This window comes from Triturus cristatus, chromosome 4_1, assembly GCF_964204655.1.
Source record: "Triturus cristatus chromosome 4_1, aTriCri1.1, whole genome shotgun sequence".
In the NCBI taxonomy this organism is placed as follows: domain Eukaryota; kingdom Metazoa; phylum Chordata; class Amphibia; order Caudata; family Salamandridae; genus Triturus; species Triturus cristatus.
The window spans coordinates 525,212,052-525,230,179 of NC_140585.1; the positions used below are offsets into that span (position 1 = coordinate 525,212,052).

The window sequence follows — 18,128 nt, forward strand, 5'->3', positions numbered from 1 at the left end:
TCAAATTATCCACTGGTAATCAGAGAACCTTAGGGACAAAAGGTTGACAGTATATTTGTTAAACATCTTTGAGAAAAGTGCAGGATCATCTTTAACTTCAAAAAAACAAATGCGATCCTGCACTTTTTCTCAATGTTTAGTTTCAACTCCTATTCTAGAAACAAAGTATTTGATTAAAATGCGAAACATGATCTAACATTAGTCTAAGGGCCGACACCAAGACCTGTCATGCTGTATTTCTGAAAACATGCATCTCTAGAAAAAAGACATTTCTCTGCAGCAAGTGGTGAGTATAAAATCATGTACTGAAGATGGCCACTGGACAGACAGACATCCACATCTTTATTCTGAAAGGTGTCAATATGACCACCAAAATCCACTTAACACTTTAGATTTCAGCAGTACAATTGCAGTTTCTGCTGGACTTCAGTTCCTCATGAATAGTGGCAGGTTTAATCCCATATTATTGAATATTTCCAATATTAGTTTACCCTGGACAAGATTTAACTTCTAATGTGGCATGGTTTCCAAGAGGCAAATAAACCAAGGGTAGCTAATCATATTCTGCCGGAATTATGGTATGAGCATTTCCGTGGTTTTTATAATCATTGCCCGACGGATGACCAGCCGGAAGCGGCGGGGGTTGGGGGGGGTTTGGAGCCCTACACCCAGACAATATTTACCTTGGGCGAGATTAAGGCAGGAATCGAGGGCCTGACTCGTAACAAGGCCCCGGGTCCTGATGGGGTCCCACCCAACCTTCTCTTGAGCTAGGTAGATCTTTGGGCTCCAATCCTGACTAGAGTCATCAATGCAGCAGTAGACACAGGTATGCCACCATCATGGTCTCCAGCCATAATTGATCCCATATTTAACAAGCATTTGCAATGCATTAGGTCTCGCATTTACGCGAGTTTGATTTATTGACATTGCTAATAACAATGCCTATTGGCATTGTCATTTACAATGCCAATAGCTTTAACTCGTGTAACTGCACGACCTATTGCATTGCAAATGCTTGTTTTATTTGTTTCCCGGCCCATTTGCAATGTCTGGAGACAGGATGAGTTTGGAGGTTATTTTTATCTGGGATGGGATTATGCAGATTTGGTACATTTTTACAAAGCTGTTGCAGGTGCAAGTGTTTCCAGAGAGCGCGATTTCTTTTTATTTAAACATGCTTTGGGAAGGGGCTGTGGGCTGGAGACAGGTGAGGGACACACTTAGCCGTGCCAGAAATCTGTAATCTGCCCATTTGAGGCATGCATTGGGGCGGCATAAGACACGCGTCGCCACATTTCTCTACGTGTTTTAAGATGTAAAGGAAGACTGAGCGGTTTTTGCCCCCATTTCAGACACAATATTATTAATTGAAGCTTGTAGAAAGCCGTGTGATCCTGGGCACATGGCTTTATTTGTTACCCGCCCTGTAGCCTCTAGTTCACAATTGGAAGTGCTCGGAAGCCATCTAAACCAAGTGTTCAGCTTTGTACAATATTGGTCCAGTCTCTTCAGCCCGGAGGCGCCCAGAGGCAACCAAAATCTTGGCGGTGCGCTGCAGAAGGCTTCTTAACACCTGCGCTTTTTATTCGTTATTACTTTATAGCGTCAAAGAAGCGCCCTAAAGTTGCCGTAAAGCGCCATATTGGCGTTATAGGTCCCCACTCGCTAAGTATGTAGGTAAAATACGCGAGAAGGGTTGATGCCAAGTGAGTTAGACGGGCCAGGCCGCAGTCGCTGCCAGGGCAGGCTCGTCGGCCAAAAGAACATTCATCCAATCACAGATATCTTTGCTTTTACATTTTGCGAAGTTAGAGCCAGTGCGCAAACTTTATTGTGAGGGAGAGTGTAGGGGGGGATGCGCCTGGCTCTGCATACAGTGTTTGGGCTGGCGAATGGCAAAGAGGCGAGCCAAAAGAGCGACTGCTGATCCCTGTTTGGACTCAATGCGCTGGAACTGTTGGGCAGTGTCTATGGGGGCGTCTTTAGAAAGTGATTTTGCAGGAAGGTACCTGGGCGTGGGGAGGAGAAGGGGAGGCGTGTGTTCTGGCTAGGGAGCCATCAGAGACGGTACATACTTAAAAGGGTTACCAAGCAGGAAGAGGGATAAGGGAGGGGGTGGCAAATGGTGTGCACTTTCGCGGCCGCTTTGATGTCCTCAGTGGCCGCGCGGCTCACTGAGAACATCAAAGCGGCCGTGAAAGTGATCAGGCAGGCTGCCAAATGGTGCGCGTGCCCGGCGCACATGCCCTGTATTTGGAGGCCTGAAAAGCACTAGTTTGCACTTCCAGATCCCCCTTTTACAAAAGCTCTCGCGAGAGCAGCGCTAAAGCGCTGGCTCAGGCGAGACCTAAGAAGGGTAATAAGGATAGCCCACTTTGCTATCGGCCTATTTCCCTAATTGATGTGTCGGCAAAGATGTTGGGAAGGGCTATCCTCAGCCGGCTAATGAATTGGGCTGAGGATCAACACATTATCACTCACACTCAATATGGATTTAGGCCAGGAAAGTCAACAACAGATCAATGTCTTAATCTATACTTATTGGTAGCCAAGTACACTATTGCCAGCTACGAAACTGTGTACTTGGCATTCATGGACTTGACCGCGGCTTTCGATCGAGTTAATCGTAGGAAATTATGGGCGATCTTGGTGTGGACCCTGGACTCATTAACATTCTAAGAGTCCTGCATCAGAATACTACTGCCTCAGTTAGATATAATCAGGAGGGAAGCACCACTGATTCGTTGGGGTGAGACAAGGCTGTATCCTGGCTCCATTTTTATTTACTCTTTATATAAATAGTCTGGACCAGGCACTTGTGGCCCTGAAGGTTGACACATCGTGGATTGGATCAAGAGGGATCCCCGTCCTGCTTTATGCACACGATGCGGTTCTTCTTGCACAAACACCCAAAGGGCTACAGGGCCTGATAGACGGCTTTGTCTCCTTTATGGAGAATTTAGACCTGTCCCCCAATCTATCCAAATCCTACATCATGGAAGTGGGGAAAAAACAAACAAAAAATATGATTATTTGATTGGCTCTCATTATCTGGAAAAGGTGCGCTCGTTCTCATATTTGGGGATTTTATTTGACACACGCCTTAACTTTAAAGCCCTATTAGAACAGAAATGTCGCACACTAGCGAGCTGCTCCGGGTCAATTATGAATTTTGCACGTAGGCTGGGGCGTTGGTCCCCGGAGCAAATATTGAGACTATACAGCTCTATGTGTTGTGCCGAAATTCTCTATGGAAACGAGGTATGGGGTTTCATTGATACGCAGCACTTACAAACCGAAGAAAACAAGTATCTTCGGCGTCTTCTCAAAGTGCCCCAGAGTACACCGTCACATCTCATTCATGAAGAATTGGGTGTTAGTTATCTTGGAGACAGGTTGGAAGTCAAACCCCTAACCTGCTGGGCCAAAATTTGGACAAACCCAGAGGCCTCATTTAGCAAGCAGATCATAATAGACTGTCTTGCCCATGACCGGGGACTGCACATCCCCTGGCTTAAGTATGTAAAGGAGTCTCTAGTATGCATAGGATGTGCAGACCTTTTTAATAACCCCACAAAAATGCTAGTCCAGGATAAGGCCTTGGTGAAAGATCGGTACCTGAAATATGTTACATCACTTAGGGAAGGTAGGGAGCTGGTCAAGACAACAGTCAAAGAACACCTCCTGACTAAATCATGTCCAGGTATTGAGCCTTATTTATCTCATTTATATAATGCCCATGACAGATTTTTAATGACACGTTTCAGGTTTAATCTTCTACATCACATATTAGCTGATCCAGCAGGATATACCCTATCTATAGAGTTGAAGGGTCCGTGCGGCTGCGACCACCGGTCTCCGCAGGATACCCTTCACTTTGTTTCATTATATCCTTTTTATTAATATCCTAGGAGCTTGTTTTTAAAAAGTATTTTAAAAAATGCTAGATTTAAACACGCTAAGGTGGCCCTGTTGTTTTTAAAATTGTCCCCAGATGCATGAACTCTCTTCTGCACTGTAAACTTTTTGAGGGCAGCTGTCAGACTTAGAAACACAAGAGGTACTAGGTGAATAAATGTGGTACCTAGCGCGATTCTGTTAAAGGCCTTAAAATGAATTTGATGAGGGGAATGGTTCGCTTAATCCAGGAGGGATTGAACATACACTTATTTTAAGATGCTGAATTGTTTTGCATTTCTCCTATTATGTGATGCATCCCTCCTGAATTTTTGTGATTGGTGAGGCTACTCCTGTATTGGCCCTAAATATGAATTTTATATGTTAAGGGGTTTTTAATTATGGATCAGGGCTCGAAAAATCTGAAAAAAGGTACTAGTCCTGCAGGTCTAGTACCTTGAAAAATCTCCTCGACCTAACAGTAACCTACTTGACCTCCGTCTATGAAAGCGGAGCAAATGTGACAAGATAACAAGATTTAAAGGCATCTTTATTGCTCATTTGCTTTGTGAGCAATAAAAAGGCCTTTAAATCATGTTATCTTGTCACATTTTCTCCATTTTCAAAGACAGAGGACAAAAGTTAGCATGTTTTCCTACTCGCCAGAAAGGGCGAGTAGGACCTAAAAATAGCTCGACCTCATTAAATTTACCTCGCAAATGCGAGCGGTCGAGTGGATTTGTCGAGCCCTGTGGATGGACTAATGTGGCCTGATTTTATTATGATCCATTTTATTTGCACTTTTATGGTATTTTTATATACTGAATAAAGTATTTTGAAATGAAATGAAATGAAATAATGTGGCATTGATCAGCGGTCTCGTCTGAGGTAGTCCACAACTTCTCCTATGAATACCCAAAAATACACCGATGTGAAAGCTTCTTTGTTCAAGTAAGGTTTGGAACCTACCTATGCCTCGGAGTGGAAATTATGCAGTTCAAGGTATTCCATTAAGGGCCCAATTACGTGTGAGGATGAAGTATGTGCAGAGATTACGAGTGACAGGTATTTTCTTACACACAGAATCTCTGCATATAATTTTACTGGCCAAGTTTACTGGCTGGTGAAATGTGCTCAGTTGAGTGTTCCCGCACCAGAGAAATCCTAGTGGGGAAACACTGCACAGCTTATAGTTATGAGTAGCAGGATTCCACACAGGATCCCTGCTCTATAAACTATTAATCAGAACCCAGATTTATTGTGGTACATCATTTGAAAAGCGTTTCACATGGACCTTTTTTTATAGCACGTTTGTTGAAGTAGATGGCCATTACTAAATATTAACACTGCCCAGCCATCATGAACATCTCTGACCTGAACCTCAATATAGTATACAAGTGAGATAGAGCTTACTAGGAAATTAGGATTGTATTGTGACTTCATAGGTACATGTTGTAGAAACACATGTTGTTTGTATTTAGTTTTAAATATATGTAAATCGAAAATATACGAAAACCCACTATATAATTATATATATGTATTTATATATTTAGACAGATACATATAAACATGCCTTGGCTTAAACTGTCTGACCTTGAGAAACCAATACAAGGAAGGTAGGTCTGAAAAGTTTTAAAAAGCAAGATACTCATGATTTTATTAATCTAGTTTCCCCATTGGAATCTGTGAGCCAGTAAGTTTAAATGGGTTTTGTTAGGCCTGTCAGCTTTAGGGTGGTCTTCCCCTCGACTTCTTGCCTTCCTTCTTCCCTTTTTCTGATATTAGGACTCTGTGCACTTTACCAGTGCGAACAAGTGCTAAAGTGCTTGTGCCGTTTCCTCCAAACATAAAAATATTGGCTTAGCCCAAATTGGCATATTTAATTTACTTATTAGTCCCTAGTAAAGTGGCACTACATGTGCACAGGGCCTGTACATTAAATGCTACTAGACGGCCTGAAGAACTGGTGTGCCACCTACTTACATAGCCCTTTCCGCATTACTCAGGCCTGCCATTGCAGAGTCTGTATGCGCTGTTTAAACTGACATTCATACCTTCCTTTTTAATACATATATACATCACGCATATGTAGGCGCTGGACAGCTCAGAGGGCAGGGTGCAATTTATTTAAAAAGCAGGACATGTACTTTTAAGTTTTACATGTCCTGGTAGTGGCTGCTTCAAGGCCTATATCTCCCATAGGGTGAAATTGGGATTACCTTATTACATTTTATGTGTTAATTCCAAATGGGAAGATATCACTAGTTCATGTTTGGTGTTTCTGATATACTAATTTGAAATCTTAAATATGCAATTCTGAAAATGCCACTTTTAAAAAATTTGCATTTTCTTGCCTTAACCACTTGGTGCCAGCAGCCTATCTGTGCTCACCTAACTGGGTGTGGTTGAAAGTTGAGCTTTGTATATTCCTCCTAAACCGACACACACAATGGGAGCTTAGGTGTGACTGAATGGGCCATCACTTGCATGATGGGAGGGAGGAGCTGGATCCAGCTTCACTTATACCTAAATAGGCTGTGTCCTGTTCCCACACAAAGGGTTGCATACCCCCTATAGTTAGTCTTGAGCCAGGGCAGGGAAGTCCGGGCATCTGTGCACTTCAAAGGCATACCTCTTAAAAGGTTCTCCCAAATTAAAAAGTGCAACTGTGTATTAAAAAAAAATATCTCAGACACCACCACTTCAGATCACTTCTAGGCCTGTGGATAATCTGCCAGGAAGAAGTACTGCTGTGCTTCTAAAGGACTGCCACTCTGCTGGCCTGCACATTGTTGGACTCCTGCTTTGCTGTGCTGATCTGCTGCCTGCTGTCCTCTTGCCTGGAGGATAAGGACTGGACTTGCATCTCTTCAACCCAGAGTGACTCCTAGTGGTAGTTGGCTGGCCTCCTGATCTGAAGCCTCAGGGCCATAACAGGCTTCCAACCACCTGCACCCGGACTCTGCCATCTGTGAGTCTACCCTGCCAGGTAGACCACCTCAGTCCTGGAACCTTGGAAGTGGGTCCAAGGTCCTTGCAAGCAGAACAGACGCATTTTCTCTGCTGAGCGATGCATCCCTGACCCATCTGCTCGGCTGAACGGTGCATCCACGAGCAGAACTAATGCATCGCTACTGCTATGTGAACCTGACCCGTCACAAAGACCCGCAATGCCCTCTGCAGTCCTCAGAATTTACGCATTGGCCCAGTAGCGCGTTGCATCCACAGCCTACATCCTAACACCTCTCGTCAACGCCAGCCTTGACGAAGACGCCGGACTCCACATTGCAGCCTTGCAACTGTTCAGAACCGATGCATCGCCAGTTTTGCGCCGCATCCTTGATGCAGAGGCTTTTGCATCACAAGCCCCATTAACAGGGTCCTTAACAACGATGCAACACGATCTTGCACTGCAGCCTTGCCTCAACTTGGACCAGACATATTGTTTCGGCTGCACAACTCATCTTCGACACGGATCCACTCAATGCTATGCAACCAGGTACTCTATTCAGAGGGCCTAACTGGGTCCATGTAACTGGCTTGTGCACCATTGTGGTCGACCTGAACTTGTGACTTTGTTCCGGTCCGGGGCGGGCAGATATACCCAATAGCGCGTTGTGCTATTTATACAATAGACTTTAAAATTCAATATCTCCCGTTCTACTAATTGGAATTTATCGTTTTAGTCTTGTTTTATTAATTAAAAATTATTCTATTTTTTAAGTCTGTTGTAGGCTCCTTTTGTGGTGTGTTCACTGTTCCCGGTTTGCAGTGTTGCACAAATACTTTACACATTACCTCTAAATTAATCCTGACTACTCTATGCCAAGATAGATAACTGGTACATCTACCTCAAGTAAAACAAAACTTTTTTATTGCATATCCTTCTAAAATGAATAAACCTGCTTGAAAAGAACTCAAAGAAACTATATGCTCTTCAATTAAAGATTTCCTAGATGTCCTTTGACAACACCATGCACATTTTTATTCCTCATGACGGATTAGAGATTGCTCAGTGTGAAATTAATTAAAATAATGAAGATTATTTTTATGTAGCGTGAACCACATCAACCCATTTCCCCCAACTTATAATCTTCCAAGAATGGAAAAGTGAAAGGGAAATATAAGACACTTAAACAGTGTCTTCCGAGAATCAAGATTTTTAAAAACAGGGAAAAATAAACATTCATATATTTGTTAAGCAGTTAGCTTTTGTTACACGTGTATTCGGCAACATGGTCACCTGACGCTTCTCCTAACTATCTTTACAAATAAGAAAACAGACGAAATGTAGTCAAAAAAGTAACTAATATATTTGTCAAAATGCCAATAATGTTTCAGAGAATTCTATTTCACTGCTTCTGATAACTGAAAGGCAAAACATTGCGTGCTTTTGTAGACACTTTATAGTGGCATGCACATGAAACTGAAGAAGCAACATTCTACTGTACTATTAAAATACACAGGGTAAGAATTAGCTAGTTGGCAAACTACAGGAAAATAATTGACAGACACAAAACATGGAGGCAAAGTTATCAGACAGCAATAGTTCCTGGGTGGCTACATCTAAACGGGGCACAGTACAATACAGCCGCTTGTTCTGGGGCCTTTTTTCATTAGTATTTTTCCTTTTTCATAAAATGTACTGACCTGGTCACAGACATTGAACGTGGGCTAGCAAAACAGAAAATATGATTATGAAGAGAAAACAATGCAAAACAAAACTAAGAATTAAAATAAATGTTAAAAACAAAGTATATTAGCGAGAGATGCAACTGACTGCACATTAAAATCAGTAGAGGAAGTCAGAGTACCTTCATGGGGATGTTAGTGATGGTAGTTGAAGCCAAGTCAAAGTGTTGCTGTACTAAGATATTTAGTTTGGTAGCAAGATGGCGTCCTGCTCGAACACTATGTACTTCACTGGTCAAAACTGAAGAAAGCTGAAAATGATTTAAAAAAATGTAAACAGGGAATCCAACATGAAAAGAAAACATTTAGACTTTCACAACTCAATCGACAAAAGATAAGCAAAATCTTAGCATTGCAGAGCAGAGTGTATGAACCTGGCTTTAGTCATTATGTTCAAGGGGCAGTCATTTGTATATCTCCTCCAATTTCTACACGTATGAACTGGGCAAAATGACGTAGTCAGAAAAGCAGACTGATCATTTGGAGGCAGCACAAACAAGATCTGGTAAAGGCCACGTAAACTGAGCGGTGTCTACAGAAAGCAAGCCTTCCTAATTTGAAACTTGTAATATGTAAAAGCTTGTGCTGCAAAATGCAAGCGGGATTTAGTTGTCCATAAGAAGGAGATAGAAATACTGTAAGTGGATTATTGTTTCTAATGTTCTATACAATCCAATAACCCATCTCTTACATATCAAGGGAACTTTCTAATGACCTACAGCAAAATACAGTGATGTCAGAAGCTACAGATAAAGAAGTCAGCTTTACCATTACATTGTGCTACATGCAGGATCCCAATCTTCAGATCCACTATAGTAGCAGATTCACAAAGGCATTGTGCTTTGTTAATGCAGGTCTACAAGTACCATAATAATTTCAATCATGCGAAATCAGGAGTTCTAGCTAAATAATGAGACCAAGTCAGCCGTTGCTTCTTAACTAGGCAAATGTCCTCATAACACATCATGCTCATAATATTTGTTTTTAAAAATGAAATGCATCTAGCAATGAAGAGAATGGAAACTCAGACTAAGAAAAAAGAAATCATCTTGAGGATTAATTCGGCTTTTGTTTTTGTTGTGGGTGCTACCTTACCAAACTTAATACGAATTTTTGAACAACTGAGTTATAAGTGTTAGAAGAAAAACAACTGTCACCCCACTCATCCCCTGATGATCCTAATGTTCATTTGCTTTTTGTGTTACAGAACTTTCCGCAAAAACATGAAAGGACACTCTGTGAGTGCCTAAAGGAGAACACAAGGGGAAGTCACCGCACTCTGGCCTATTTCCTTATGGAAGTAGTCATCCAGATTAGGGTCACTGTCCCTCTGCTAGTTTACATAAGATCTACGACTACTATTCCTTGTGTGAAATTAGAACCCTCTATTACAGATTGTCCTTGAGCAAGATCTTGAGCTGGTATTGTGGCAAGAAGGGGTCTTCTCTCTTCCAGGCAGAACAGCTAGTGGACTTTGCTGGGAGGGGACAGTGAGTTTCTACTAAAACACACATCATCGATTAGGTCACTTATGTACCATCAGAAATCTCGAATGTATATGCTGCTATTGGTGTGAGGATCCGTTAGAATAAGTTACTTCTACACACAACCTCTGGAGGTACATGTGTGAATGATTTCTAGGAAGCGTATTCTTGTGTGCAAAGTCCATCTATACCTGCAAGTGAGGTTACCCTAACATGGTCGTTTGCTACCACTGTGAGTGGGGTGGGGACCGGTATCAATCTAGCCACACCCAACTTGTAAGTTCACACCAAACGTATAACTAGTTGTGCAGCTAGGGAAACTTTCATGGTGTGCAGAAGTAGCAGATGGTTCACAGCGATTCCCAGACCAGGATGAAACTTCAAATTGGGTCCTGTGTGTGAAACGCATCAAGCTTGCACAACTGCCCACAAAATTCACTTATGTTCTCTGGTCATCTCACCTGAGTGCTCTGTAACATCCCCAACATCATTTATATCCTTGCTATCAATCAGTAGCTGCTTATCAAGGGTCTACCCATATATTCCATTCAGTACTCCAGGGCTTAATGCTGGAAAATGCAGCATTTTCTTCTTTTATTGTAGGCTCCATTCAAAAAGTTGCATGAAATACAGAGGATGCTGGTGACTTCTAATTTTAGTTGGCTAGTATCAATTGGCTTATAAGCAGCGGGTACTCTAACTCTCCTGTAGATCTCCAGATCAGTGATAAGTTGGTTTCCAGTAAAGGTTAAGGATCATTTTCATTGTGTTACAGTTGTTTGGGTAGAATGAGAATTGCAGTCGCACTCCAGGGTACAAACTAACTGTACACGCAGATTTCTCCAGTTTTGGGTGCCAGTGGGCATCACCTCCTTATCATGAGGTGTGTTGCATCAATATGAAAAGGACGTCCTCCAACGAGGATCCACATGCGGGATTCCAGGTTTCATTACGCGGACCTTTGCTGAAGATTTACAGTTATACCCCCTGAGGAAGGGCAACACCCGAAATGCTTCGGGGTTTGTGTTAAAACTTTGTTCAGATGTACGCACAGTGTAATGTGAAATTAACATTAGTACTGCATAATATTAAGAGGATTCAAATGAAAATTGAATAAGAATAAAGAAACGAATAGGCCAAAATGCCGATTGAAGGACTTATTATTATCAAAACATCTGTGGAGTGCCAGGAGGGTGCGATTTTCCTCGTTGGACACACAGTTGTTTGGGTAAAATTGGGTCTCCCATCTTCCACACGGTCTAAGGCAGTTTCAAACAATATAATACTTCCAGCAACTTTTTGGGGTGTGTTGGAAAAGGTTTCAATCATACAGGGTCTCTTCCAACATTTCATAAAAAGACCAGTTGGACCAGAGAAGCCACTGCAGAAGTAGTGGGAAGGTTTCAAAGATTATTTAAAGGGCAAAATAAGATATTGTGACAAATAAAGTGGCCATGCACTACACCTTAAGTGCTAATGATTAAATCGTATTACTGAAATATTGAATTGCACACAAATGGACAGCAAGGGCAGACAGTTCGGTTCAATCAGTAGTCTGGGGTAACAAAATTCCAATTATTACAGAGCAGAGGCATGTAGCTCCCGAGCAGCATTTAGCTGGTCGACATATTACTTTAAAAAAGGGACTGCATTGTTTGTTTTCTGTGGAAAGGGGAGAAGGAGACTGACACTCTTGACAGAAGGGTGGAGATGCTGTGCTTAAGGATGAAACTATGAGCAGAGTCAGCGGTGGCTGGATAGAATTAGTTTGCCTGATACCCTCCAAGCCTTAGCTGTGCTGATTGAGAGGATGTGGTCCTGAGCAAAAACTGTGGGCTCCACTGACCCAACATCACAAGAGGACTTGCAAAGGCGGAGTTCAGGATTTCATGCCCTCATTCTGTCAGTAGACAGAAAAAAAATATTAGAGTCCCGTTTGAATTTAGATTTGGTGCATATTCACATAGGCTCAGTCACCCTATTAAGGTCCAAAGGTTAACTTTGTAGAGGGAGACTGCCAAGGCACCAGTGAAGTGGAGTCTCGTTCGTGAAACTGCATTATCAGGAAATAAAAAAGGGCCATAATGTAGAGTGGCCACATATTACTTGAGGAGAATACAAAACTTACAAGACCATGATAAAAAAGCAAGAGGCCAAAGTGAACAAGCATTTGCAATGCAATAGGTCTCGCATTTACACAACCTTAAGCTATTGGCATTGTAAATGACAGTGCCTTTTATTTCTGTTTTAAAAACCAAAACATAAAAGGAGTTGTCATTTACAATGCCAATAGCTGAAAGTTGCGTAAATGCAAGACCTATTGCATTGTACAACAAGCATTTCTATTTACCCATTAAAGTGAAATCTGACTCCGTGGCAACCAGCAGCTGTGAGCAGATGCCTTCTTCCGGTACTGACGGCTATGCAGTGCTGCATGATACCGCATAATTTGCTTTTTGTTGCCACATAATTTATTCAACCTTGCTGTATAATTTGGACTATTCCTCTTCTCCTCCCTCCTAATACCAGGTGCTCTGTATATGGGAGACCTATGGGCCTCTGTTTACATTCTGCGAGTAGAGCATAATTTTAGGTCAATCCGCAGATGGGCTGGGTACGTCACCGTAGAGTTCTGGATTGTATTACCCAGTATTGTACAGTGTTGTGTGATTTTGGTACGGAGTTCTGCAGTGCACATCTTGGTCAGACCACACCCAGGAACGTGTGCAGACCGCACACACAGATTTATTATAACGTACCTATAATTTGGACTGCATTTGTCAAGATAACATTAAAGTTGGGAGACAGTTCGCATGTTTAGGCTGCTGTTGCCATTTTCACCTTTGTGTAGATCCACCAAGAGAAGTCACATTTAAAGGGGTGTCAGAAAGTCAGAAAAGTGCTCATTTACTAATTAATACCGGTAAACACAGGTTGGCAAAATCGCAAGAATTTTTTTTAACGTTGTTGTTTTTTTGTAATTATAACTATCAATCTATCAAGATAACTCTAAAGTTTAACAGTTTGAAGGTGGCCCAACATTTTATTGTAACACCAATCCCACTAACTACATTTACTCCAAAACAAGTGAGAGGAAAGGGTAAGATGACAAAGAGAAGGAGGAGACTAGAGAAAGGGAGAACACATGGATGATGGAAGGGCGGGGAGGAGAGTACAGTTTCTCGGGACCGAAAGTAAACGGAGGGGAATGAAGGTGGGGTAAGAATGGAATGACTGAGTGAAAGTAGGAGGGGAAAGAACGGAGGGATGGATGGTGAATGAAAGAGTGTAGACGGGGTAGGCATAATGCATTAGGGAGAGGGAGAAAGTGAATGAAGGCGCTATATGGGTGCGTATGACAGTGAAGTGTAAAAGAGACAAATGGAATAGCGGAGAAAGGAGGAGAGAGGAAATAGCAAAGGAAGGAAGAGATGGGGAATAGGAAGAGGTGTGAGAATGGAGTGGCAGAGTTAAGGGCGATTCAAAAGTGGAAAGCATCGTGAGTCAGATAAGGAGACATTCTACACTTTAAAAAAATCATCGTTTTGTGAGAAAGAACTGCGTTGGCACAGGTGGCAGCTGTGTACAGTTGTGACAAGAGTATGACACACAAGAGGTCTAAACACTCCTGTGCGTCTGGAGCGGGTGCAGTACCCGGAAATGTCTCAGGCTTTGCCGGCACTTAAATGCCCCAGTTGTAAATGCAAAGATAGCCGAAAGGCCAACAACTAAAATATATTGACGGCTGAAATGTGGTCGCATCCCCCTCCCGAGCCACGCCGTTATCTGGAGGCCAGGCTGCAGTGGCGTGAACAGACGTTAGAAGCCGGACTGGCTGGGGTAGTCGTGTGAAAATACTGAGCGCTGGTCCCAAAAAAATGCCATTTCCCTCGGCATAAAAATGCACGGGGAAAAGGACGGGATTGAACCGCTAATAAATGCAGGGTGGCATCCAAACACAATCCATGTGTTTGTGTCACCCTGCTGCAGAGAATGCCCACATACACCGACGGCTTTAATTCCTGCCATGAAATCGCCACGGCCGCTTCAAGCGCTGCTGGAAAGGGGAAAGTTGCGCGCACATGTTAATGCGCACTATTTACTTTAATTCCTGCCACGAAAAATCGCCATGGCCACTTCAAGTGGAAGCGGCCGTGGCGATTTCATGGCAGGAATTAAAGCTGTCGGTGTATGTGGGCATTCTCTGCAGCAGGGTGACACAAACACATGATTGTGTTTCGATGCCACCCTGCATGTTAATGCGCAGTATAAAATAAACAAGACTCGCTTGTAAATTACAGACTAGACTTCATCACCGAGCATCTGTTTTGGAGTATTGTACCCCCTCCCCCCGCGCTATTTCAGGAGCGCCGATAGATGAGCAGTTGTGGCGAAGTAACACGCGCGCGGCTGGGCACCATTGATCCAGCGAGAGCAGACGAGCGGCCGCCGGCAGGAGGAGGCCTTTGACTTGGTTTGTTTTATTATGCATCAAAGGCGGGATTGCCATTTTGTGGACTTTTTGTCCCAGCTGCTTAGGTGCTTTGAGAGCATCGGAATAACAAAACAAGCCCGGCGGAGCATGGCGCGCGCGCTTGGCGGGGGAGCGCATTCCAGGCGGGGGAGCGGACCCTTTGAAGTAGGATGCCAAACGGATTGCATGGCGGCACGATTCACGTGATTGTGCGCGTGCTCGCGATGCAATCCGCTTTTGGGAGCCCCTTTACAAGAGTCTCGCTGAGCGATCACTTACGCGATAGCCAGCGAGACCTAAAAACTACCTCCTCATGCATTGTTTTATAAAAACACACACTTTTAGCCTGGCAGTTCGGGCTGGACTGTTCCCATGAGGCACAGGATCAAGACTGGTTTGCATATGGCTGGGTCTGAACTGGGGTGGCGAAGTGAGCTAGAGAATGATGATGGAGTCAACCCAGATCTGTGACTAGAGGTGTCTGAAAAATGTCAGCACTCCATCCATTATCTCCTTGTGTCTCGCTTAGCTCATTCTGTCGGTAGACCGAAAAAAAAACATTATACAGTCCCATTTGAACTTAGATTTGATGCATTTTCACATGGGCTCAGTCAACCTATATGAGGGTCCAAAGATTAACTTTGTAGAGGGAGACTGCTAAGACAACAGTGGATATTTTCTGACAACAGAAGAGCTGTGAAGTGGAGTCTCGTTAGTGACTCTGCATCATCAGGAAATAAAAAGGGCCATAAAGTAGAGCGGCCACATATTACTTGAGGAGAATGCACAACTTACAAGGCCATGATAAAAAAGCAAGAGGTCAAACTGAAAAACAACCTCCTCATAAAAATACAAAATAGAGTCTCATCAGCCTGCATGAACCAAGTACACATTTAAGCACAAGAAAATATGAGGACAGGGAAGCCCATATCCACCTGCGACTTAGCACTGAAGTCTTTAACTATCCTGCAACCACCATCAGCCCTGTCCTGAAACGGGCTGATGTCGTACCCTGACTGGTTTCTTCATTCAGTAACAAATTAACTTCACCTGTACCCTTTTTTGTTGAAAGCTGCTAGACCTAAGACAGCGACTTTAGCATCACCAATCTAAGAGACTGATAGCATTAACACTATTGCAATATTAATAATTTTGCAATCTTACGGTAAGATAGCATAAATAAAGACCGCGTGTTAATGAGAACCACAGGCGCAAGAGCAGAAAGAGAACATGGCAGAGAAGTAGATGCAATTCAAACTACAACTACAAAATAACCAGGAGACTTCTTGAAAGATACTGAAGGAGATGGGAAAGTGTTGCCAGACAACATCACCATAGAGAAACAAATAATATCTAGATGAAGGAATATACTGCAGAAGTTTGAGATCTCAGACAACTTACAAAAAAATAGAATACCCCAGGTGACCTGTGCCAATTTTGATGAAAGTTAGGTGATCCAGCTCGAAGAAACAAGGTTTTGGGAAACCGAATAATTACGCTATTTAGGAATAGTGGTTGCGCACTAAGTTCAGAAATGGAAACAATACAATATTGACTGTGTAATTCTGGAACACGCTTCCCCCGTCCCTTATGGGACAAGTGGCAGTGCTGAGGAAGGTGTTCTTGCCACGTAGCCTATAAGCCCTACAGCACTCTTTAGACACACTGCCAAGGATAGTGTTCAAACACCTACATTCCTTACTAACGACTGTGGTGTGGGCGGGAGGCAAGAGCAGAGTGTCCTCAGAGATTCTTCATTTACCTATGGAGGGTGGGCTAGCACTGCCCAATATGGAGCTGTACTGCTGAGCATCCCTGTTGCAACATGCAGCACAATGGTCGTCAGATGGGGACAACCGGGAGAAGGATTTACTCGCAGATGACTCCATGAAGTAAAGCTGCTGCAACTGCCCCATAGTGGTGGGAGAAGTGATACAGCGGTGCCGTATATGATCAAACATGCAGCCTCATTGAAGGAGCAAGGGGTGAGAGTGGTGCTGGGGCGCGCACCCTGTGCACAAGTGTTCAATTTTCGGGAGCTCCCAGCATTCCGTCTGTTGACCACTATGTGGATGTCAGTGCCTAGAGGGAGGGGGGGATAATTGACCCTGGGGGACCTGTACCCCAATGAGACGCTCAATATATTCGAAGCAGCTTAGGTGACCTTCGGTGTGGGTTGGGGACAGTGCCTATTGTACGCAAGTATCATGGACAGAGTTTGGGATATCTGGCCAACCTACCAGAAGTCCAGACTTCCTCTGACATGTTCAGGACACTGCTGGATTTTGCCGGGGGTAGACACTTAGTTTCCCACCTGTATAGGGCCATGATTGCGCCGACACAGCAACCTTGCAATGGTAGCAAAGTGCTCCTCTGTTTCAGAAATTGTATTTTAGAGGAACATTGTATTTTAGATTGGTCGCTATCATTGCGCAGTCACTGTGTCAGAGTCTCAGCCCAGCTGATTCCTGTTTACCCTCGGCGAGAAGGGATGTCCAACTTGTGACCAAGACCGGGACCTGCATTCACTTATCTTCAGGTAATGGGGAGATAGATCATCCAGTAGGGGATTCTTGGCAGAATACCTGCCCTAGGCAACTAGGTTAAGGAGCGGATAGCAGGAGTACACTATACCCAGTACTTATATGCCAGCATATATACACTGTCTTAGCACAATGGTGGAATAGGTTATTCCTTTCACTGATCTTTTACTGCTAATCACTTTCATCTGCTATCTATTAATCATTGCAGCGCATACATTTTATACAAGAATCACAGTGGTTCAATAAATATTGAAATGCCCCTTTGTATAGTTCTTGTGTACCTTTCTGAGCATGCATGAGTGACTGAGTGAAAAGGTTTTAGATCTGTTACCACGATTCCTAGGCAGTTCAAAGCTCTTTTGGAGTGCAGCTGAAGGAGTCTCACTTCCTCTTTCGAGGGGGAGCAAATAACACTGGGAGAGTGACGGATTGGTCAACGTGGAAAGCAGTCACAACTTTTAGCAAAAAGGCCGACCTGGTCCTCAACACTAGTTTTTCTGAGAAAAGTTGGTGTAAGACAGCTGCACAGAGAGAGCTTGGAGTTAACTCACGTGACGAGCTGATGTTACTGCAACCAAGAACACTGTCTCCAGAGTCAGGAGATGTAGTGAACAGCTCTGCATTGGGTTTGAAGGGGGTAAAAGTGAAGATCAAACGTAGATCCCACCATAGCATGACAAAGGGCCTGGGTTGAAACATAGGAGTTAAACATTTAGGAACCTCATTACAACAGGTGATTTCAACAGGGACAGCTGGTCCAGCAAATGTAAAAAGACCGAAGGAGTTAGCAAGTTACCTTTAATAGTGGTCAACGGTAGTCCTTGCTGGGCCAGAGAGAAAATAAACAAGACAGCCGACATTTCTTCTTGTAACGATTGGTCCATGTTGCAAGGCTTCAAACATGTCCAAGCACCCAGGATAGACAGACGTGGCAGTGGGATGTCTGGCAGCAAGGATGACTGACATACACAACTTCAGGAGGAGGATCAAACACAGTCAAATGCTACCGCTCAGTCTACATACATCAAGTTGCTA

The 18,128-nt window shown here is 43.4% G+C and overlaps 1 protein-coding gene across 2 annotated transcripts in view; it reads right to left on the minus strand.

The window, feature by feature from the left end:
* INTS13 (integrator complex subunit 13) overlaps positions 1-18,128 on the minus strand; it is a 327,931-nt gene that overhangs the window by 220,013 nt on the left and 89,790 nt on the right. For both annotated transcript variants that reach the window (XM_085652788.1, XM_085652789.1), the window contains exon 7: positions 8,715-8,843. In XM_085652788.1, coding sequence (XP_085508914.1) covers positions 8,715-8,843 — 129 coding nt within the window. The remainder of the gene's footprint in view (positions 1-8,714; positions 8,844-18,128) is intronic.